We start from the raw sequence: 23,575 nt of genomic DNA on the forward strand, positions 1-23,575 counted from the left end.
TTTTAATTTAGAATAGCTTTCAGCCATAAGTTTAAAAAAAAAAAAGTTGAAGCAAAAACTTATGATTAACTGCAGCACCTCCCCCTCTATGGGAGGGGTGCTATTTGGTCACGCTGACATTACTAGAAGAGGTGTTCAACTACACTTGCCCTCCCATTCTCCAATCCAAGATGAAATAGTTTTGTTAATACAGGAGACATCGTGCCATCTGTTTAACTGTGAAAAGGAAGGAGCAGCAGGGGGAAGGGATGACGGAGACAATTTGGGATCCAGCATCTGTTATTAGGTCACTGGGTTCCCACATACTGTTGCAGCTCAAACTCCCTCTGGTTTCCACGAAGCTGCTGTTGGCAAAAGCATCCCAGAGATAACGGCCCCATCTGGACCCAAACTGACCCACCTAGCTCTGCCAAATGAATCTCAAAGTACATTCACCACAACTTCCTGGCATGTCAGTCTGCAAGCAGATTTTTTTCTGCTGTTTCACTCATTCCATATATCAATGAGTTGGAAACTAGAAGAAACTGTAAATCTAACCTGGAAGTAAGCTGAAAACCCAGGCCTTAAACAGGTCTAGCTAGACACACCACCTTTTTTTTACAGGTTCATGGCAACATAACATCCAGTTAAAAATGTAGCAGTGATCTCTATGCTGTAAGAATAAGTGATATACATTACTGCTTATTTAAATAGGTAGATTATATAAACTATTTAACATTCCCTAAAGTTACTCAACACCCACACACTTCTATCTTATCGTTCTTTTAGAACTTGTTAGATAAGTGTTTCATGAAACAGAATTAATACATTCTTCTCCTTACTCTGCAGATGAGCAAACCTCCTTTCTCAAAGGCAGGTGCCACGGGGATTTGCAGTAGGCACTGCCCTTGCTTCTGTTCTGATGCCAGATAGTCACGTACAACAAGCTACATGAGACCAGTTCAAGTACAGATTTTGCACATGAGCACACTGACAATTCAAACATGGCGAAAAAATAAAAAAGTAGATTAATTATTGTTTGCCATAAAAGGCTTTAAACTGGGGCTACCTTAATGAAGCAGCTATCAATTATGGATATAAGTTGATATGGTATCACAAACTCATTCCTTTTATTTAGATAACCTTTAAAAACTTGACTGCCACGTGCATGGAAGGTGAATGCTGCTCCTGCAAGGAACTTAAGACAATATTATGTAACTGTAAATGTTGGGGAACAAAGGTTATTTGTGTCCTCCCAGAAAGACATGAGTACAAATTACATACCAAGTATTTCCATTCCTTGAGTTAAAAGTCAAGTTCTGCTCTCCAGTGCTGTTCCACAAACCAAAAGACAAACTAAGGAGAAATGCTTCAAATTCCCAGATATGTGCTTGCATAGACTATTCATTTTTAACAGTTCATGGGGCATGATATTCTTTCATGAATTTAAAAAGAGGTAAAGAAACAAGTTATGTACTTTCAAATTTGTAATTTTAAGCTTTTCAGCTTCTATCCTTCCTTCTGAACCAAATCACACATTTTCTTCTATATGGTCCTGAAGCAAGAAAATGAGAGACCACCTAGATAAAATCTCTGCTTCCAGGGTAATGAGGCCCCCAGAATATGAAGACACTAAAGTGACAACATCCCTAAAAAACACCCACCCAGCAGCACCTACAGATTACAGGTTTTGTCAACAACAACATTGTTCACATTAAATATAAAGCCTGAGCTGTCAGGTGTTTCCATGTACTGTCCTTATATGAAGTGGCACATGCAGTACAGGATTATGTTCAAAATTGCAGGGGTTTTTTTCTCCCAATACCAGTGAAGCCATGCAGTCAGAAGTCAGGTACCACAGTTCCCCCTGAGACCTGTGGAATTTCTCCTGTCACCAAAGGTTTAACACATCTAAAGCATTTGAAAATGCTGCTGAACTACCTTGCATTCATTTTTAATACATCATGTGCAAGCACACAGAACAGAAAAAAGCTACAGTTCACCTTGTTTCTATTTTGCAATTCTGCTTTAAGTAACTGAAGCCGCAGAAATTTTTTCACTGTTTCACCTAGTATTTTGCAGGGTGGCTTTAATAAAGCCACACACTTCAAGCATCTCATTTCACGGTTGCAGTGTTGGTGCTGCTTGTGGCAGAGATCATTTCCTCTTTGATTCCCCTAAAATGTTCCCTCATTTTTGAGATGCATAACCTGACACAGAACACGTGTTCAGCAAGTAACACTTAAGAGTGTGCCATCTGTGCATACTGCAGAAAGCAGACTCCTCCAGTCTCTCCAGAAACCAGCATGCTAGTGTCTGGTTATGATTAATACTGCCTATGAGTAATGCCACATGCTAACAATTCTGTCCTGCTCATGACTCAGTCTGCAGCTGGAGTAAGTGTGCAAAGAGCAGATAAAGCCAGCATCAGAGTTCAGCTAATGAACAGGTTATCAAGTGCCTTGGGTTTGGTTTCGAGCCAGTTGGCAGCACTGTGCCTTGCCACATGGGCAAGGGGGAGGGTTAGAAAGGTGTTTTCCTCACCTTCCTGCAGTAGCTGTCTGCTTGAAGACATCTGTATTTTTTCTTAAATTTGTTTTTTTTTTAATAAAAAGACCTCATTCAATGCAAAGGTTGGTATGCAGTAATGCTGTGTTAGCAAGGTAAAAACATCCTGCACAGGAGTCATTAGCCTTCTTCAGATGTCCTTACGAAGGGCTCCCAACAGTTTCTGGGTGAATAATCTTATTACAGGACAGAAGAAAGTAGAAGTCTAATCTCCACAAAGCCTCTTATTTGTACTGGGCAACAGCTCAGACAGAGACAAGAAACTGGGGTGCAGGAATGGATGAAGAATGCCTTCTCCAGCCAGGGCTCTGGCTACATATTGACAAGTTTACTGAATGACAAACTCATCTCCAATACAACACCTACTGTTTAACTCTTTTAACATAACATTTGTTAAAGACATTCCTGCCTTTCTAGTTTAAGGGAGCTAAGTAAAGCCATGTCATCTTGCAGTTACTACAGATCCGAATGAACACAAAGACAGTTTCTGTAGCAGCATGCCGAGCCACAGCAAGTTTTATCTCATTGCTGAATCAGAACTGACACAAGCTCTGGCTTTACAGCATTTCAATGTGGCATTCAGAGGATGGATCTGACTTCCACTTCTCCCCCATGCAGAGGGCTGCTAAGAGTGAAGCTCACACAGAAAGCCCTGAGACAGATAAGGTTCACAGTTGCCTGTTCAGGAACTCTCCGCACAAGCTCCTTTGAATAGTTGCAAAAAACCATGCCACAGGCAACTACAGAAAGCATTATTCAACCCACATGATGTTAGTATCTTCAAAATAAAGAATTCTTGACTTTCTTGCCAAATGCTGCATTTTTTCAAATCCTAGTAGGTTAAACAAACAAGGTCTGCTGTCCAAGCTGTTCAGCACATCTTCTATTATATTGTATTCAATTACAGATGGCCTCAGTATTATGGGGGGTGGGGGAGTGGTGCAGCAGGGGTAGGAGGGGTGGTTGGGGGACAGGTAGCTGGGGCACACACAGGTTTTAATTAACAGATGCAAGGTTTGAAACTAGCAACTCCTTCCTCTCAGTCTGTACCAGCTGAGAAGTCTTCCTGACCACCACCATCGCCCCAGGCTGCAGCAAGCAGAACTTTCCTAACACATACATGTGACAGAGGTAAAAGTTCAGACAGATTCAGATCCCTGCCAAATGACTGTAATCTAGTCAGTATAAATTATAAACCATACATATTGCCACACACCTAGCAAGTTTTTTCTTGTCTCTAAGTTTGTGCTTCTGAGAGGTTGCAGTATCACAGTCTCTCGTTGCTCAACAAAACCACGCATGGTGAAGTCGGATCCGAAGGGTACGGCTGAACCCAATGGAGCAAATCAGTATTAGGTTGCTACATAGCAGTAATTGCTCCACTGTACTATGGAAATAGTGGTTTTGTTTTTGGACTCGTATCACAAGTGCACGTATATCGTTTTGCAGACTGTTTTTAAAGAAAACCTGACAGACAGGAAGTTGCACTATATTCTAGTCAAACCCAGGACAGAATACTCTTATGAACTCTTTGTATTTACATTACATAAAGACAGATAAGAGAGGGGAGAGGAATTGAACAGGTTTAGCCATAAACAAACTGCAATGATAGATCCAAACTGAACACTGGACTTCCAAAAAAGCTTTATTTGAAAATAAAGTTTGAAAATACTTATGTCATACTGAAGATCCACCCCTTTCTGTATGTGGTTGTAGAGTTTTTTGTTCAGTTTGAATAATTTGTCCAGTCCTGTGAATGTTATACTATTACCAAGAGACAGTGAAAAAATTAAAAATGCAATCAAGATGAGAAGGCAAATTGAATTTGAGCTCTGTGAAGATCCTGGCATGTATGTATTATGTTAGCAATATTACATCCAAGACTAGAGCTTAATTTTACAACTACATTATAACAAAAAATTGTACAAAGTTGGTTAATATCTTCTGTGTTACAAATTAGCCGGGAGAGAACAACTGAATCAATCTTTCAGTATTACAAAGCTTATCCTAGGAGTGAAGATAATTTGCCCTAGCTCGCTTGGAACAATTTGAACTGAAATATATTAGGCTCCAATTAAATCATTAGTGAATTGATCTTATTAGTATTTACTTCCACAGACAGATCTGTCTCCTTGCTTCCCTCATTCTCCCTCCCCGTCCCTAAAAGATAGGAGAAAATTACAAGTAATTTAAAAAAATCAATTTTATCTGCTGTTTTGTGCTTATGGGCCCAGCCATGTTTCATCAGGACTTAAGTTTAGGTTTTTTGGTTTTTAAACAGGCTTTACATATTTCATTAAGTCAGCCTTATCTTATGATATATTTTTATATGGCTTGCAATACTTCCAATATAACTAAATTTAAGTAGAGGCATATTTTCCAAACCCACTTGTCACCAGGTTCATTTCAGACAAGACACACAAGCCAACCATCATATTATTTTTATGCATATTAAACATAATTCTATTTCTTGTCCCAGTATCAGTGGTGTTCTCTTACAACTTCTTCTGAGAAATCTTCACTTATTTCAGACAAGCATCCTACAAAAGCAATGATGTTCCTTGCGCAAAGCCACCGAGTAAGTTATTAAATTTTTGTACCAGGTAACTAACATACTTTTTGTTGCCATTTAGATGAAAAGAGCATACTTACTGCTAGGAAGAGCATGCAGTACATTGAGAATGAAGAATGGCCAGAGTAAAATGATAGTCTGGAAGAGAAAAGAGCAGACATCTCATTATTTTTCTTTTGCAACACTCAGTCTACAGTGATACTAATTTATCTTATACAAGTGAACGGTAAAATGCAAACATCTCCATGCTTTTTCTTTTGACAAACAGCAGGCTTCACTACTCAGCAGCTATCTTATTCCAGCATCAAGTGATCTCCACATCAGGTAGTAACTACAAACCCTTTGACTGTGAAGTTTGAACAGCAAGTGAACGTATGCTCAAAGCTAGAAATCAAGTGTCCTGTAAAGCATTGTATTTGTTTCATCTTCTTGATAAATATCATAATCCTGTAAATATTATAAGAACAAATGACACATTAATCACCCCAAAACAACTAGTTGCATTTGGTCACATCAACAGGCAGCAGTTAACAACTCACATCTAGATGTTTATACCACGTATACATATGTATACCTTTGTTAAAGGTACTGATTCATACAGTGATCATCTGTCATTGAAGGGCAGGGGGAAAGGCAGGAGGGCAGTTCATTAGCCAGCCAACAGCAAGAGATGACATGTCCTCTAATATTTGTAGAAATAGCTTCATACTTGGCTCTCTCAAAGAGTGACAGCACTGCCTACAACTCATAAAGGCTTCTAGCTGGTGCAGAGTGAAGGGACTCAACAATTGATGCCGAGCCCAGGGTGCCTTTCAGCAGGGTGCTCCCCTGCATGGGTGGGTTCTGCGAGGAGCGGAGTATCACAGCTGTAAAACAAATCCCACCCACCTCTTTGTCAAGAGAGGCAAAATGGAAAGATATTTCTAACTTAGTCGTAAGCAGAGGGATGAAAGAAACTGTACTTAAACTATTCTTTTCTACTTTACGTGCAGAACTTTGTAACAGTGCTGCTTCACAGGCTATCAGCCAGGTGTCAGGCAGGCTTCTGTGCTATTTAGCCACCTTAACACAGTGCTCCTCACTTAAGTTTGGCATATACAAACAAGGCCAACTTAAGAAAAAGTTTCATAGCTCTCCAGACTGCCCTCCACCATATCCAGCAGGTTCCTGTTTTGGTGCCTCAGCCAGGCAGACAGCCTCAGGGCAGGGAAATTCCTGGTCAAGGGAAACTTTGCTACTCTTGGGATCCAGAGTAATGAAGGCAGCTCTGATGTGCAGTAAGACAATTGGGTTAAACATTCACTACTCAAATACCACAAAGGCAGCAATAAAACAATATCTTGTGCACAAGTGAAACTGCAAAACTTCCTGCATTAATTTGCACGTATCCCATTACAAAACCGCATCAGATATCAGAAAAAAAGCCACGTAAGTTTCCTCTGTAGGTTTTAGTTCTAAGTTTATAGTTGATTCAAAACACTGCCAATAGCTTTCCATTTCAGAGGTACTAAATAAACAATCTTGAAAAGAATAAGATGGCTTTTGTGTATACCCCCACAGATGTATTGATTGTGTGTTATCTTCAGATGTTTAAAATTCAAAACCATTAAGATTACATTTTAGCTAGACATCCCTTATCTACTTCAGTACTCTAACTCTTCACCCGTTAAAAATCTCTAGGCAAGAGTCCACTATGAAAGCCAACAGAATAGGCATTTTGAAGAGCTCTATCTTTCAGACTAACATGTCATCTGAGCCACGAAAGCAAAGCATGCTGTTCTACAGAGCAGAAATACAGGATAAGGAATTCCTGGCTCCTATGCCAATATTTTATCCGCTGACTTTGGGGCTATTCCTGTTGTCCGTAAGATGACGTTTCCTACACTTCCTGAAGGCAACCTGTTGCCAACTGAAGGAATTCAGAAGGCTAATAAGTGAGAGAAGGAATAAGTACAATTCTTTATTTTTGAATTCCTATACCATTTTAAAGGTGGTGTTGACTACTGGCATTCTTTAAGGAATGTGTTCGTCCAATGTAACATTAAGAATGCTTTGTTCCAAGTTGAAGATTACAAAATTTGAATGCATTCTCATCAGATGTAGATAAGTGTGCTGTACATGATTGAAAATGTTGTGTTTAGCACATGAAGTATTGCCAGAAATACAACTGGGACAAAGTATTGATCCAACTTGTACATTGTGCAATCCCAGTCAAATTTCTTTGGCAATACTGCTGTCTCTAGACTTCTTTAAAAAACAGACATATTAAAAAAAAAAATCTTAAACTCCTTTGAAACACTAAGTTTGACAATGGAAAAGTTTCCCAACGATTCCTCAGCATGCAAACAATGTCTTCCCAAAGCCAGGAGAACATCCTGTCTATCAAACCAGCCAAGCGGCTGCATAGCCCAGGCTTCTTTGCAATCATACTGCAAGTGCTGGCTTGCCATGAGCCAGCATTTAAAAATTAAATGCATTTTGAATTTAAAAAATCAACCAGTATTTACTAGTCCCAAGAATACAGGGTATTAGAAGAAAATATATTTATCAATAAAATGGTAGACAACTCTCAAACTCCCTACCATTTGCTAATGAAAGAAAGGCTAAATTATCCCAGTAGGAGTTTAGACATTAGATTTCAGGACATCTTTTTCAAATGAATATTCAAACACTATCCAGTGAAATTGTAGTGTCATGAAATACAGTTGGTAAGTGCAAAGTCTTGTTTTGATTCTTTCCAAAATGGCAGAGTCTGACATCAAAAGAACAGCTTTGCAGAGATGGATGCCTTTTTCTCCATCAATACCTACCTCATGGATCACTTCTGATATGAGGAACAAGGCTTCATTTTAACAGAAAAAAGCACAAGCTTTAATTATTTCCATTTGAGCAATATATTACTACCAAGTTAGAAGAATGCCTTTAGTAATATGAAACCAGTTTCAGGTCTCCGTTGAGGTCTAAAGTATACTCTCAGTTTCCAAAGTATACAGTACAGCTTGCCATCTCAAAAAGGTCTTAAACCAAGGTAATTTAAGGGCTGTTTAGCTTTCTGAAAACTTAGTTTTGCGACAAATTTCACATGGTTTATGGTAAAGACACTATATTTTCTTAAAAAGGTTGCCGTAAGACTGATTACAATTAATCACTACAGTTTGTTATTGTAAGTCTGAATTTTTAAAGATTACCTGGAAAAATAATCAAAGTACAAACACTTCCTACAAGAAATAATTGAAGCACTCAGTACTTTTAGTCAGGATTTCTAATTCCAGATAAGCATGTCTAAGAGAGATTACCTAGCAGAACTTGACACTGACAACCATTTCATTCCATTCTATTCCCTTCCATGCACAAAGGCAACTTAGCACTGGGAGCAGAGCCTACCTGATAGAAGGTACCATTTCTTCAATTAGTAGAAAAACAGAACATAACACAGCAAATAGAAGGATCATGTGTCTTACACTGTCACTTGCAAGAAAGCATATTTTAAGGAGTAAGTTCTGCTTGGCAGTATTTTGTAAAGTGCATTATTTCATAAGTGAATAACTGAACACTTGGAGCTCAGTAAACAAGCTTGAATTCTTGTCTCCATATGATGTCTTTGTAAGGACACCTGAATGTACAGAAACATTTAAGCAATGTGCAGGAGTCTGACAGGGAAAATGAATAGCTGTGGTGAAACACAAGACTAGGAAATAGCTAAATACATATAGCACAGTGGGGCATTAAATGGTGAGAAATAGTGTTAGAATTGACAGTAGAAAGGGATAAACCAGAAGAAAGTGTATTTTGTGGTGCCACAATAAACCTGGCAGAGGCTGAATGATAAGGTAATCTTCCCAATATAACTACTGAATTATGGAGTGATCCCTTAGAGGAAAAACAGGAGGCCCAGCAAAACATTATGCACGCTGCCACATCAAATAAAACCACCCACTGGATTAGCCAGCAAGTCCTTTCTATCCTCAGTTCTCTGGATTCTCCAAGTCTGACTCAAAGCTTCCACTGACATTTTTGTTACCCGTTCCATTGATCTGGAGGGGAATAAGTGCCAGACAGAGCTGCAGCTCAGCACGTCTGTGTTGAGTAATCCAGAGAGCTGCACATGCTTGTCAGGGAAATATTCCTAGAATTTCAGTGCCATGAGGACGTGGTTTAAAGTGCTAGTCCTATGCTTAAGCTGAAGCATGTATTCTTTAATGTCAATTTTCTCTACATTCATCAATCAACATTTTTTCACAGGACCCACTCTTTTCTCAAGGGCTAGACTTGCATGAGCACAACTTTCAAGATCAATGGGAGTTGAAAGGTTTGAAGCGTTTCTGTGTTTATTGCAAAGAAATGTTTAAGTAAATGCGCAAGCAGTTCATCTATTTGACTATATCAGCAACTACTCAGAAACCCATTTTCAAAAGATAATATTCCCAATTTCTGCACCAGTAGTTAAACCCACATTTCAGTACAAAGCCTTACACTTATAGAAAGGAAAAAAGGTGCCAGTCTTTCCAATTCAGTAATCCTCACCTGGGCAACTGTATTGACAGAGGTGTTCTGACGTGAGACTTAACTAATAATAACTATCTGCACAATTCCCTAATCATATTTGGGGTGAAGGGTACATCCACTCATCCACATTTAAGTAGTGGTAGATAGTGAGAAAACTTTGCCAATGCTGACACAATATATGAGACTATGCCCATTTTTTTGCAGACAGTTACACATTTTTCCTTTACAGGCTTAATCTTACCTTACCTTACATTTATCTTACACAAATGAAAGTTCCCTGCTTATCCTATTGACATAAAACAGATCTAGCAGGTCCTAGGAAGGAACAGGCAATCTTTTTCTAATTATTTCTAACCACCCTTCTCCCTGCCATCTTCTGAAACAAGCCCTGCAGACAGTGTAAGAAACATGGGTATAAACTAACATTTTCCTAAGCTCAGGGATCAATATGAAGAGTTGTTACTCAGTTATGAGTGCTACAACGCTTGTCTTCACTGCTAGGTTGACCAGATTTGAAGTCTGAAAAATTCTGCTGGCATAGTTTGTTGTTGGTTTTTTCCTTCTTCTCTGGGAACTGAAGAAATATCTCACAATGCATCCAAATATGCAGATATCATGTAAATTTTTATTTAAACAGAAGTATTACACACTGATGGAACAATCTAATTGGGCAATGACTAATTAGCTAGCTATTCTGTATCTGTCAGCAGTGGTTTGTACCAGCAGCTACTAGAAGAATAAACTTCACTGTAAGATAAACGTACAGAAAAATCTCATGCCTCTACTATTTTTTCCCTTTCAAATGAGCAGCAGTCAACCTGCATCTTGAACTTCCAAATATTCCAAAGTTTCATCAAGGGACCAAGAACTTATCAACTCCTGGCATTTACATCATGCACAAACATGTATGTTCTGAGATCTCAATATTACAAAGTCCAATGAACTGGCACACTGCAATGACATTCCACATGCACATTGCAAAACTACTACAAAACAAGTTCTCTTCTGCCAGTTTTGACTTTGTCACTCAGTTTAACTCAGCACAGAAATGTTAAACGCTTTCCACTACATTTCTAGTTAGCCTCCTCCAACAGAAAAAAAAAAAAAAATCAGGACTTTTTGTTTTACTTCTCTTTCCTTGTAATCCTCTCTCAGGAAAGAGTAAAAGTGAAAATAGCAGCAAGAGGCACTCAAATCAGCATTTCTAAGGACTAATAGTTTGTTCTCACATGCATGAGATTACAGGCTTCTGTTCCATTAACCGCATCTGCACAAGTTATCCACATAATACTATTCAGACTCACAGAAGTGTTATTATCATTTTACATAAAGGGAATGAAATCAAACAAACAAAAAAAAGATAATGCCTGTTAAATCAGGGATTTGATTGTTATTCCCTCTTTAAGAAACCACTTCGGGCATGAAGCACTTGGGAAGTGTGCAGAACCCTCCCCCCAACAGGTTTTTGTAGTCTTCAAAGGGGGAAAAAGGGAAGGGAGGCAGCAGGAGAACAGTCAGCATTAAGGGGATTTCAGTTCCTATGATATTGTTTGAGCAATACACAGTTATACACGTGTGTAAAGTTTTATCTTAAGAGACTTCTCCCTTCTATTAACTTGACAATAAGCTTTGCACATCAGTGAAATTCTGCAAAGAATGAGAAGATGCATCTACCTGCTTGATTAGCCACAGCTAGCTTCCAAATAATTTTCAGGTTAGGCTGAACACGAGTTACAAATTTTGGTTTCTAATGAACTTAAGCATGATACACTACTGAAATAGCAGACAGACTGCAAGCACAATTTTTTCTGAAAGCCACTAAAGGCTGAATAGTTTTATTTTCAGTTACAAAAGTGAATGTTATCCATCACCACTGAGAAGGGCCAATTCACATTAGGGCAAAGGAGATGTAAGATCAGAAACGTCATCCAGATTGCAGAACTGCATCTCAATTGGTTACAGCATATTCACCTTTCAGATTTTATTCTTCCTACTGCCAGTTAATTTCTATTGCAAAGGCAGCTCTTTTTGCTTCTAGATCAAGTACAGCACCATTTCATCATCTACTGTAGCCCAGAAGCTTCCAAAGTTTAAATATTTAAAGACTCTCATTCACTACCATATTTCAGCTTTTTCCTTCCAAGTAAAATTAAGTGTAGGTCCCCTGACTAAGCTCCAGTTCTCAGAAGTGGTGAATAATTTCGTTAGGACTGGAAGTGTTCCCGAATCAGCCATGTTACATTTTGAATAACAGTAATGACAGAAGGATGAGAAGCAGTGTTTAAGGAAAAAGCTGCACCATCTGAATAATGGTACACAGATGTGACCTTCCATTCATCCCTTTCACTTGCTTTGGTATTCAAGCTCCTTGAGATTTTTTGCATATATCTTTTCAAAAGTGAAAACCACTAAATTAGCCAGTGATGAAAACTCCTGAACATATAAATTGCAATACTATATAGCACTTCACAGGTTAAAAGCTCCGTAACAGAAATAATCAGAATGCTATATACAACATACCAGTATGCCCCTAGCAAACAGTTAATAAATCTGTAGCAGCTTTAAAGAAATTTCTGATTCATGATGCTGTTAAAAACTGCCAGATTAGATAAGTAATTCATTTAGTTATGCTTGAATGACTAAGTGCAGTTTAATTTTTGACAAAGTTTTAAGAAGTTTCAAAACAAAATATTGGAACATTTCATACAAGCTAAGTTATTTTAATGCAAAATAATGCTTCATCATAGAAACAGTCCCAGTACTGAGAAACAAGCAGAGGGGTGGTGAGAGGAGGAAGGAGAGGGAGAGACAGGAATTATTTTTTAATAGAAGTGGATTAACTTGAAGCAAATGTCCAGTCTTTTGGCTTAGGTTTAAAATTTCCAAAGCAAACCAAATGCAAAGGCTATCTAATGAAATAGGGTAAAACACAAGTATTCATTGAAATGGAAGTAATGTATGAAGTTTGGTGGCTTTTTTTGCTTTGGCTGTTTTTTTTCCAACACAGTTACAGTTTTGAAGGTGTACATAGGACAGACAACATTAGAGTTTCAAAAGTCTGGTTGAACTTCAAACCAAATTTATGCAGGTCAGCCCCAAACCAGCCACCTGGAATGGGTGCCTCACTACTGGGAACTGCTCCAACTGATTTAACTGCACTCACCAGCATGCAGGAGTACAACCTGCAAAAGAGCTCTAAACAAAGCTGAAATAAAATTGTGGCAAATGATTGGCAAAGGGCACCACCTTGGCAATTGTGCTGAAATACATTATCAAGTTCAAAACAGTCAGCTGTAATTTCCTAAAGACTTCTTTGAAGATTACACTTTCAGTTTGCAGTGGCAGACTACACACAGCTTGTTTTGAGTGCAGCCAGCATGGGAGCAACTGAAGTAGGGAACTGTTTTTTCCTTTCGACATCTGAGTTGTATTATGAATCTGTACATTAGTAATACAATTTTAATTATGAACCTTAACAGTTGTGTTACATGTTACCACAAACAGAACAAAGTGACAGACCGAAATGAGAGAACTTCAACTATCCAGAGTTAAACTCGACTTCAGAGAAAGTGTTTCACACATGCATACACATCCCCGGCTTTGGAGCCTAACGGAGTTCAGACTGCACAGAGTACCTCTGACGTAGCTAGACTTGTACAACACGGCTTAATATTTACCACGTCAGGTTCAAAGGTTTCACTTTTGTTTATGATGTGCTCAGTGAGCTGATGAATAAATCAGGAAGGACAGCTTCTTGGATCTCCCTGGTCACCAGGTTTTCAGCGTTACTCCAAACCCAGAACTCTGAACTTTCAGGTCTCACCCCAACATCCATACTCAGTAAACAAAGTTAAAAAGTAGTGTCTAACAAAAACATTTAGAGTCAGTGACTGCATTATTGTGACAAACTTGCACTGCTCAGCTGAAAAGCAATAAATACTGCATCCAAGGAAAAACAAAATTTAGTAAACTCAGGAAGCCTGAGCAGGTAGATTAAGAGTCCTTTAGCACATACCCAAGACTATTACACATGGAAAAAAAATAGCATTTCACACTGTACAAGAAAGTGTGCTGATGGGAATTAGTTTAACCAGTGTTAAAGCAATAGGATAAATCAGGAAACTGTACCACACATTGCAACCAAATTTAGCATGACTACAAGAGGAGGACATTAGCAGCCTAAATGAACATGCTGGTATCCAGTTCATGTTCTGAATACCTATACCACTGTTCTGTTCCTCCTCCTTTATATTCAACCATCATGTTAAGGGAGAACATGGATTTTGGGAACAATTAATAAAAAAATTATTTTGTTCTAATTTGATTCTAAAGCTCTGAAAAATTAAAGCATGTCCTCAGAACCGATTTACAATGTGACTCAAGCTTCAGCTACAAAAAGTTTTAACAGCAAATGCCTTTTAATATAGACTATAGAAGAGAATTAAGGCAATGACTTTAAGTACATCCACTGTTAGTACTCATTTGCAGATCACCTGCACCACCTTCTATTGGCTCAGAAGCAGAGGTTATGCAAGACATGGTAAGTATGCACATGCATAATACATACAATCTTACTTGGTTAGTTAGAAACCTGCTATCATAATTAAAATTGTTTGCTTAAAGGGCTAATCTGTCAAAAGACTGTTTAGACTTATATTCTCACATTCTTCTCTGGAAAAGATGTGAACTTCTAACTTTCTACTCCCAAAGTTGCACTGTGTTAATCAAGGAAGAACATGTTATGCTTATGCCTTCCATCTGCAACTGTTCCATGTCTCAACAGCATAGAAATTAAACACTTTACATCCCTGGAATGAAAAAAGCTGCTTGGTTTACCTGAAAATTATAGAATGTTGCTACATGCATGTTAATACCTCTACTTTCTTCATTTTAGAGAACGTGAAAAAAGTGGGGGGTGAGATGTTTGCTATATGCTTTTTTTTTTTTCTAATGAACACTGCCCCCTCTACTTTCAGGAGTAGAAACCTGAGCTGTCTCCTTGTACAACACCGAAACCCCTTTGTTACGGAACTAGTGGCAGTATATCAGTTTCAAAATGTGAAAGAAAGTTTTGAACTGCGTTCATGAAGACTTGTAAAGCAAGACCCAGAAATTATACAGATTTAAAATTCAATCCAGATTTTTTCAGTTGCAGTCGAAAAGGACAATAAAATTCCATCACAAAGGGACACATCTGGCATTTATGAAATCCAGTTTGGAACAGATATTATATAAGAACAAGACAAAAAGCCCTCATGTCTATATCTCAACAGAAGAACAGAAACAAGCCAACAATACTTCAATGGAGGATGGTTTAAGAGACAGGAAGATTGGAACACCTCCAGATCTGCACCTTAAATGAAAGCTCGACAAATAAGCTTGAGAGTAAAAGTCAGTGAATTGAAGGGTTCAAGAAATTAAACCATATGTTGACCCTTCTCCTTTTAACTTATCATAAGGTACAGCTGGAGATGCATAAAAAGGAAATGCAAAGTCATTAGCAAAGCTCAGCAAGGAAGAAGCTCGCTTAGATGTTAGGAAGCCAAGGTTCAAGTCTTGCCCAAGGCTGAAGAATATGAAGAATTGCTAAGTCTTCCTTTCAGGCTTAGTAAGTAATTGTTGTACAGAAAAGGGGGACAGACAGGATGAGAGGATGACAACCCCAAGATATGTTATAATCCAGTAGTTAGATTGCGCATCTCCAATACTGACGTACAGATGACAATTTCTAGAGACTGGAGGCATAGAAACTCAGGCATCTCCTATCCAGAAAGGACTCTCCCAGGGAAATTCAGCAGCCTCAAAATCTGCTGGAAGGGCAACGTGACAGGGTGCGAACAATTAAACAGCTTTTTGACACTGCTGTTGGACAGGCCTAACAGGAAAAGTGCTCTCTGCTAATCTGTTGCTCAGGAGCAAAGATGAACTAGTTGGACATGTCAGCAACAGCCCTGGTTGCAGTAACCATTAGATGGTAGGATTTCAGGGACAACCTCCTCAGAGCACAAAGACATTCCATCCCCTCCTGGAAGAAAACAAGCAGGAATAACCAGAGGCCATCTTGATTCAGTGAGCAATACCTGACTGAGTTTATACACAAAAAATCATGAGAGGTAGAAATAGACTGCCTACCGAGGACAAGTACTGAAGCATCACACAAGCATGCACAGAAGGAATTAGAAAGGCCAAGGCTGGAGCTAGTGAGGGATACAAATGGCAATGTGAAGGTGTTCAACTGGTATGTCAGCAGCAAAACAAAGGATAATGCGTGCCCACCACTGAACAGGGTGAGCTATGCCATGCCAAAGGGAACAGAAAAGGCAAAGGTACTTGATACCTCCTTCTTTGCCTCAAGTTTTTAAGTCTTTTCCAACAAGATCTTTTCAGCCTCTCAGGTCTTCATGCCTAGTAGTGAAGTTTAGAGGAGAGACGTACTATCTAGTCAAGGAAGATCTAACCAGGATTACTTGCATCCAGTGGTGCTGAAGAAGGTAGATGATGCCATGATGAGGCTGTTTAGATATCTTCAAGAAGCCATGCTAAGGAAGCAGGAGATCCCTCTGATGATTAGAAAAAGGGCAAGAAGGACTGAAAGAACAGACTTTCCCAACAGGCTGCGGAATTTCCATCTCCAGAGCTCTTGAACAAAGTCAGGATGCACAGGGCTTTGTCAAAACTCTACAGTACCTCTGCTTTAAAGTGGAGGTCCAACTAGATGACCTCCAGAGGTTCCTTCCTGTATATACACAAAGGCTTCCTAAGCATCCAGCCACATATAAGCCATTCTTGGTAGACTTTATAAACAAGGTCTCCACAGTCTTCAAGATGATGTGGCCATTAACAATACGGGGGGGGGGGGGGGGGCAGCGGGGGGAAGAAATCTATCCCGCAGTAAGAAAAGGTTCAATTAAAATTTCAGAGACAAAGATTCAAAGTTTTATAAGATATAAGGTATACTCAAAAGGGCAGAAAACATTAGCTTTTGAGAACCCAGCAATTTTCTGAAAAGTTCTAATATTTGTTTAAAAAAAAAAAAAATGTTCTACAACATCACCAGAAAAGTGTTCACCATGATCTGCAGGTAACACTCATCCTGAAATACAGTATTAAAAATACAGATTTACGTTAATCCAAAACTATGAAGAATAACTTCATAAGCCAATTGCCAGGTATCTGAAACTGATTCTTAAACTTTTATCCACTAAATTGACTGGTCCCACTTAGTTTCTGTTTCAGAGATTTTTGTGACCACTGTGGCACAACGAGCAAATTAAGTATGCTGAACATGTGATAAAAGGAACAAACTAATTAAAAGCCTTTTGCTTTCAAAGGTTATAAGTTCAACACGGCGTTACCAACAGTTGCGTTTCACATTCCTTATTGAGTACTGATATTACAAACCTACTTTTTTCCTACATTATTACCACAGGAAGTGTTCTAAAACCAGAAAATGTAAGGAAGTACGCTTTATAGAGTTTTGAGGGAGGCATCACTTGCACCAGCGGCAACTAGAACTTACTTATTTCCACCCTAGTATATTATTGTCCCTGTGAAACTATTCAACGGACACTGAGTAACAGTACTGCATACTTCATGCTACAACATTCATTCTTAACAATTTGTTGGTAAAAATGTAAGTTTAAGTAGTATCAGATTCTATATACCTGACCTTTACACAAGGCTTTAATGTGCTGTTTGTGTTGCCAAGTTTGTAACATGATATATATATGAAAGTGACAGCACAATCCTAAATTAAGTTCTAAAAATACTTTAAGCTGTATATAGCACCTGCTACAATGTTTGAGAATTAAAAAAGCCCTCTCATTCAAATGTTCTTTCAATTACACACAACTCTTCAATACCAGAAGCTTGGTTTCTGGGAGTTCTTTATTGTTGTTTTGGGGGTGTTTTTGTTCAGTTGGAGGGGTGGGAGCTTGGGGTTTTTTGTTTGTTTTTTAGTTTTTACCTACTTGTAGAAAGAATTTTATAAAACTGGAGAGAAAAGCGTATTGCCATTCCTAAGTTCCCATCTTTCTCAGAAAAATATCAACTGAACCTTTATTTAAGCCACGGTTATGGTCCTTTGAGAGTGGATTTTATAAGCAATAAGAAATACTTATTCTTTCCTTAAGATGACACTCCAAGTTTACAGACACACTTAAGACTGACCTTTCCCAGGTTCAGGATGGTCTGGTCAAGCATGTTTCCTGGATTCCAGATCCTGCTACCTAGGGATTACCAATCCTTATCTGCACAGAGGTGATCAAGGTAGAATTAGCAACTCCTGACTGCCAAAATGAGTTGGGAGCAACCAGTTAACATTGCCACACAATATATCAGTACAGTCTAACAATACCGTTAGAAGGCACCCCCATCACCATGTTGAAGTAGTGAAGTACAATACATTTAAGTGTAACTAAACAAATAGCTTTTAAATTTGCCTTTTTTCCCCACTACCAGAAGACTAAAAATTTTTTCCAGACCAATCAGGTTTTAAGATACACTAACAACAAAGGCTTTTTTGAGAGTGTCAAACACTTATCCCACAATTCATATACTAGAGGAAAACAGAAGCTCTTTATGTTCCACTGTGTTACTCTACCAGACATTCAAGCTTCACTGTTTACAAACTCATTTCAGACAACCAGCAACCACAGCAAAGTATACTCACCACAGGAAGAGTGAAATATTAATTCACAGCTCCTGCTGCTGAACATCTGTGGTTTCTATTAACTCTTTTGGATGCAAGAAAGCTAACAAACAGGATGCACAAGCAATCTGCCATGGACTGGCTAGAGCAGATAGGTTTGGGAAGTACGCCTTAGCTACCAATAAGGAATGGAGAAGTCATCATCTGTCTTTTCAGTGTCCTCTCTGCCTACTCCTCTAAGAAATTTGGGTATCTTGCCAACCAGCTCAAATCCAGGCAAAGGTAAGCAGTAGCAAGCCAAAAGAGAAGGAAAAAATTGAACAAGAATGGGTGCTGCAAAAGCTGAAGAGATCAGAGATTAGTAGAGACTGCTCACTCAACACCCCTGCTTGATCAGGGTTATAGCCTAGCACACCTACCTATTTTACTGAGCCCTACTTTGCTGATTTGAAAAGGATACAGCCATTTGGCAAGTCATTATCTTTATAGGTACTAAAGAAAAGTACTTTAAAGGCAATCCAGTAGCATTAAAGTATACACTGCTATATTAAGAGTGACATGCTAATTGCTAGCACTGGTGACAGGAGGATCCCTTGGATTTGGTCTCCATTCATAGATACTAAAACTTGTGCTTGTATACAAAACTTACTTTTCTAAAACACTAAAACAAGCTACTGTCTCCCAGTAACAAAACTACATGATATGAAGTTCTGTACCTTTCTGCCCAGTGCAACTACACTTTAAAAATATGCATCTTACTCAACTGTGCTTTAAGGAGAAATTTGCTATTTTGATACTCAAAAGAAAAATCACCTTCACAGGCCAAGCACCTTTGAATTACTACTCTTAATATTTATTTTAATGTAATATTACAAAGGTCTACACACAACTAGCTGGCATCAAATCTAGCTACACCTTCATAAAAGCTTGAGAATGCAGTTCTGTGAAAGTCATTCACCCACAGAAAACTGCTGTGAAGTAGCTCATACCAAGCTGCTGTGTCTAGCTTAAATTAAATGACAAAGACTGCCTGAAGAAAGGGTTGTCTTACAAAGACACAGAAGCACACAGTTCCTAATGCTAATACTTCAATTTACTAGCAGTTTTTAATATATCTAGTGATTTCCATGCATATTTCAGAGATCTGCAAGTGCTACATACTTTCTAGTAATATTTGCCAAATCTTACATACATCTTTCAACAAATATGAAAGAGATTTACTAAGCACACAACTGTGATTGCAATCCTCAGCTTAGTTTAAACACCAGTAGTACTGAAACTGCAAACACACTATAAAAGTTGTCCAGGAGAACCTAAGCTACTGAAAATTGAAGAGGACTGTTTTCAACATGATGCAGAGCAAACAAGACACTTAAGTCAGCAACAATTAGCTTATCAAGCTCAGGTTAGAAAGTAAAACCTTACTGAAACAACTCAAAAGCCACAGACATTTTATTAATTTAGACAACCAAGCATAAGTCTTACTCTATTCCAGACTAAGATCTGCTCAGGGATGCTGCATACCAAAGCTATTTATACTTTTGATAAGTATAAAGTGATGAGAAGGGAGAAGAGAACAAGACAGAAGAGTACAAAATGCATAGTGGAAGTACACAATGGATTTTTACACTGGAAGCATTGTTTTCTTGCTATGAATTAAGAAATAGTATACAAAGATTAGATTTGTCTTTTTAACTGTATAACTGAGCATGAATCTCTAGAAATATTCAAAACCAACCTCAAGTTCTACTACTACACAGAAATAATAGGTTCAATTCAGAACACACTATTTTGTATGCAACACTATGATTGTCTTGTTTTCATTCTTTCTTGTTATTTCTATCTGCATATTTATTTTATGGAAATAAGGGTAGATGGTAATAAGTTGGCCACTAATAATTTTGTCCAATTGATCCAAAAATTCATCTCTGGGTTACAGTTTGAGAGCCCACTGGCCTCCTCCAACTTGCTGCAGAACTCACTGCAATCAAACTCCCTCCTCTTAGTAGCTTATTAACTGTAAGGTATGTAGGCATATGACCTAAGATCATTGATACCACCCCTTCAGAGGTAGGGCCCAATTTCCATAAGAAACCTAGAATGATTTACTGGGTCATTGTATCCATGATGTCCACCTGTACAGGACAACGTCCCACTTTAATCTACTCATCTATGACCACTCATTAACTTTGTTTACAGTTTCCTGTGCATGGAAAAGCTTCAGTTGAGAGACAAAACAACACTGGTGATCTCACACTGAAGTCATCACTTCAAGGCAACCTTTGACCAAAAAGGAGAGCCCTCTTACATCATTTTCTAGGGAGCAACAGGGACAACGGAAAAAGGGGAACAAAACAGTAGCTGGGAATACAGCCTAACAGCTCATCAGTTAAGAGATGACAGACAAATCTTGCTTCCAGTATGGAAGTCTGAGATTTCAAAGCACTAGTTGCACAGGGAAGAACAAAAGCTAAGTCATCACTATGCCATTGTTCCCCCATGTTATTCTCATACAACAGGAATCTGTTTCCTTGTGTGAGGATAAGCTAACTCTGTTTTTCAGCATCCCCCAAAACCATATCATGACCATTTTAGTCATGACAACTCAAAATTTTCTCTTTCCCTCTTTACATTTGAGAAGCATTTTTAGATTCATGCAGCAAGTTCAGCTGAAGACTCAGAGCTATGCCAAAGCTGAATTTTGACGCCACAGTTTCACAAAGCAACTGAGGACGGGCAATAAAGACTCATTCAATTTGCAACTTTGACAAGTATATTTTCACATAGTAGCAGAATAATAAAAAATGCCGCTTCAAGTGTGCAGAAGCAAAAAAAGTAAAAACATTTTACTCCTGCCACAATGTAATATACAATAAAAATCTGTATTTCCCTTGTCTTGTGTTAGAAGTTACCATTTTATCTTCTTAGAAACTAACTCTTCAGAGTTTAAGTCAATTACTTCTGCTAACTCACCACACAAAAATTTGCAAAGCTGACAAGATAGCAAGACAATTTGTTATCTTGGAGGAGGTATCATTTCCTTTATTTCATTTATTTTATTAATGTTGCTCTACTGCAAGTCAGATCTTTGACAAGTCAGTAACATTTAAAAGTCTGACAGACGTGCTATTTAGAAATGCTTTGTTTTCTACATTTCATGAAAATCCTCCCTTGTTTACTCTGCCTTTTTCCCAACTGAAGTTGACAGTCATATAGAAAGTGACCATTACAAGTCTTCAGAAGTACATCACAATTTTCCCGGAACAGAGATAAAAATTATACTTTACTAGTGGATATTCTGACTCTACAGGGCTACTCACAGGCAAGGAAAGTCTATCCAATAATCAGTGTCCAGAATAGTTTAAGTAAATAAAAGATTCTAAGCACAATTATGGGCATTATTAATACAAAAAAAGCTGCACATGAAGCACACTCTACTTAAATAATCTCTCAAAGAACAAACTCCAATTTGTCTCTTTACAACCAGCATGAAGTTCTGCTCATTTTAGGAGTATCTGCTACACAGCAGATCATCATGTACTTGCTCCTCTACTAGCAATGGCCATTAAAAATACAAACTGCTCCTGGCACCTTTGAACAGCTTCTGGGCATAACTTGGAGCTGGACCTGGTCCCCCACCAAATCAATATGCAGTATTCTCCTGTGGCTGCTGAGGAATACCATTGATGCTACTGGAAGATCCACAGGGGACACATGCTATAAGAGCAAATGAGCAGAGGACAGTGAGCAAAACCTACACACATGTATTTAAAAACCACACAGAGAGAGAAAAGTTCTAACTAAGAGGGTATATAGGTCTTTTGAAAAAAGAATGGCAAGGAGCTTCTCTAAAGCTAAGCTTCCAAGCAACTCTAATATTAGAAATTATTCTGAACATACTTTAACATTTCCAACAGCATTCAATGTTGTTTATAACAAAACTCCAATATGTCAGATGCTTCATTTTTGTTTCCTTGTTATCTTGCTGCAACTGAACTGGCAGGTAAGCATGCCTAATACTGAGAAAACTGACTAGAGTTATTCTCTTAACAGTCCTCCATAATTTTTATATGGATACACACAGGTTTTATTTGCTTTCATTCTAAATCTGAAGTGTTTTCCTTGCTCTTCCACATCCAATTTTGAAGTCAGATTTCAAATTCTTTTCTTCATTGGGATGTGCAGACATTTTAGAAACAGAAGTAGAAGTGAATCAAAACTGAACATCACCCACATTTTGTAAAAACGTAGAAATGAATAGACAATTTATGCATTCTTCTGTATATTAATAAAACAAGCTTCCACAAATTAGAAAAAAATCCCAGTGTCTAGACAGGGCTCAAAGTTTAAAACCCATTACAAGGAATTTATTCTAGGAGAAAGCACAAAAAATGCAGTAGCAATACCGAACTCATTGTCCAAAGTTAGAAAACAGGTCTTAACAACCAAGTATACAAGGTTAGTCAGACTCACCTTCCCTCGTCGATTTTTGCTTTGTCTCCTTGACAAGAGAAGTTCTCAATGTAACCTAGACTGCAGTTGATTCGTGCCCAGTCAGGCTGGCACACAGCGAGGAAGTGAGGACGCAGTCTACCTATGGAGTACTTGGCAATGTCTGTCAACGACTGGCTAGCAGCTGCTCCAAAAATGAAGGTCCCAATGGCTTTGTAAATAGTGGCTATGTAGTTATTTCTGACAAATGAATTTGAGTGCAAATGATTATAAAAGACCGAGAGAGTCTCTCCTAGGATTATCTGAAAGAGAAATAAGGACAACAGTTAAAGATAGATCATCACTTAAAAAAAAAGAAAGATATTACTCTATTGTTGTTAATACTCAGACATGTAGTTTCAGAAATTAATTATTTTATAAACATTAAGCGGCAAATTTAAGTTTTCCAAGAGTCAGCAGTAACCATGCCTAAACTTTAAACACTTATGTAGAAGAAAAAACTTTTACCTTATCCTGCTTCACGTTGAACTTAATATTATTCATTTTCAGAATATTTATTAAAAACGAAGCCTTCTCGGAGTTAACATTTATCTGTATTACTTGAAATGGCCCTTTTTGTGAAGCCTGAGACTATTCTGAAGGGTCTAGACTTTATTTCTGGATGTGAAAGGCCATTTATTTAAACACAGAAATTTTCTATTCCTCAGGAAAATTAAATCTTTAGAGGAGAGAAGAAAACAAATGAGTGGGGAAAGACAGGCATTACTGAGGTCTTTCCAAGGACTTTTCACCCTGCATGTCCCAGGTACATGCATCAAATGTGTATCAAGTGTTGATAGGGAAGCAGG

General features: G+C 38.2%; 1 protein-coding gene across 2 annotated transcripts in view; it reads right to left on the reverse strand.

Moving 5' to 3' along the window:
- The window catches only part of PLPP1 (phospholipid phosphatase 1), a 67,349-nt gene that overhangs the window by 10,549 nt on the left and 33,225 nt on the right, over positions 1-23,575 (reverse strand). For both annotated transcript variants that reach the window (XM_054808809.1, XM_054808808.1), the window contains exons 3-4: positions 22,749-23,029; positions 5,200-5,257 (exon numbers count right to left, since the gene is read on the reverse strand). In XM_054808809.1, the coding sequence (XP_054664784.1) occupies positions 5,200-5,257; positions 22,749-23,029 (339 nt within the window). The remainder of the gene's footprint in view (positions 1-5,199; positions 5,258-22,748; positions 23,030-23,575) is intronic.

This window comes from Grus americana, chromosome Z (genome assembly GCF_028858705.1).
Source record: "Grus americana isolate bGruAme1 chromosome Z, bGruAme1.mat, whole genome shotgun sequence".
Lineage (NCBI taxonomy): Eukaryota > Metazoa > Chordata > Aves > Gruiformes > Gruidae > Grus > Grus americana.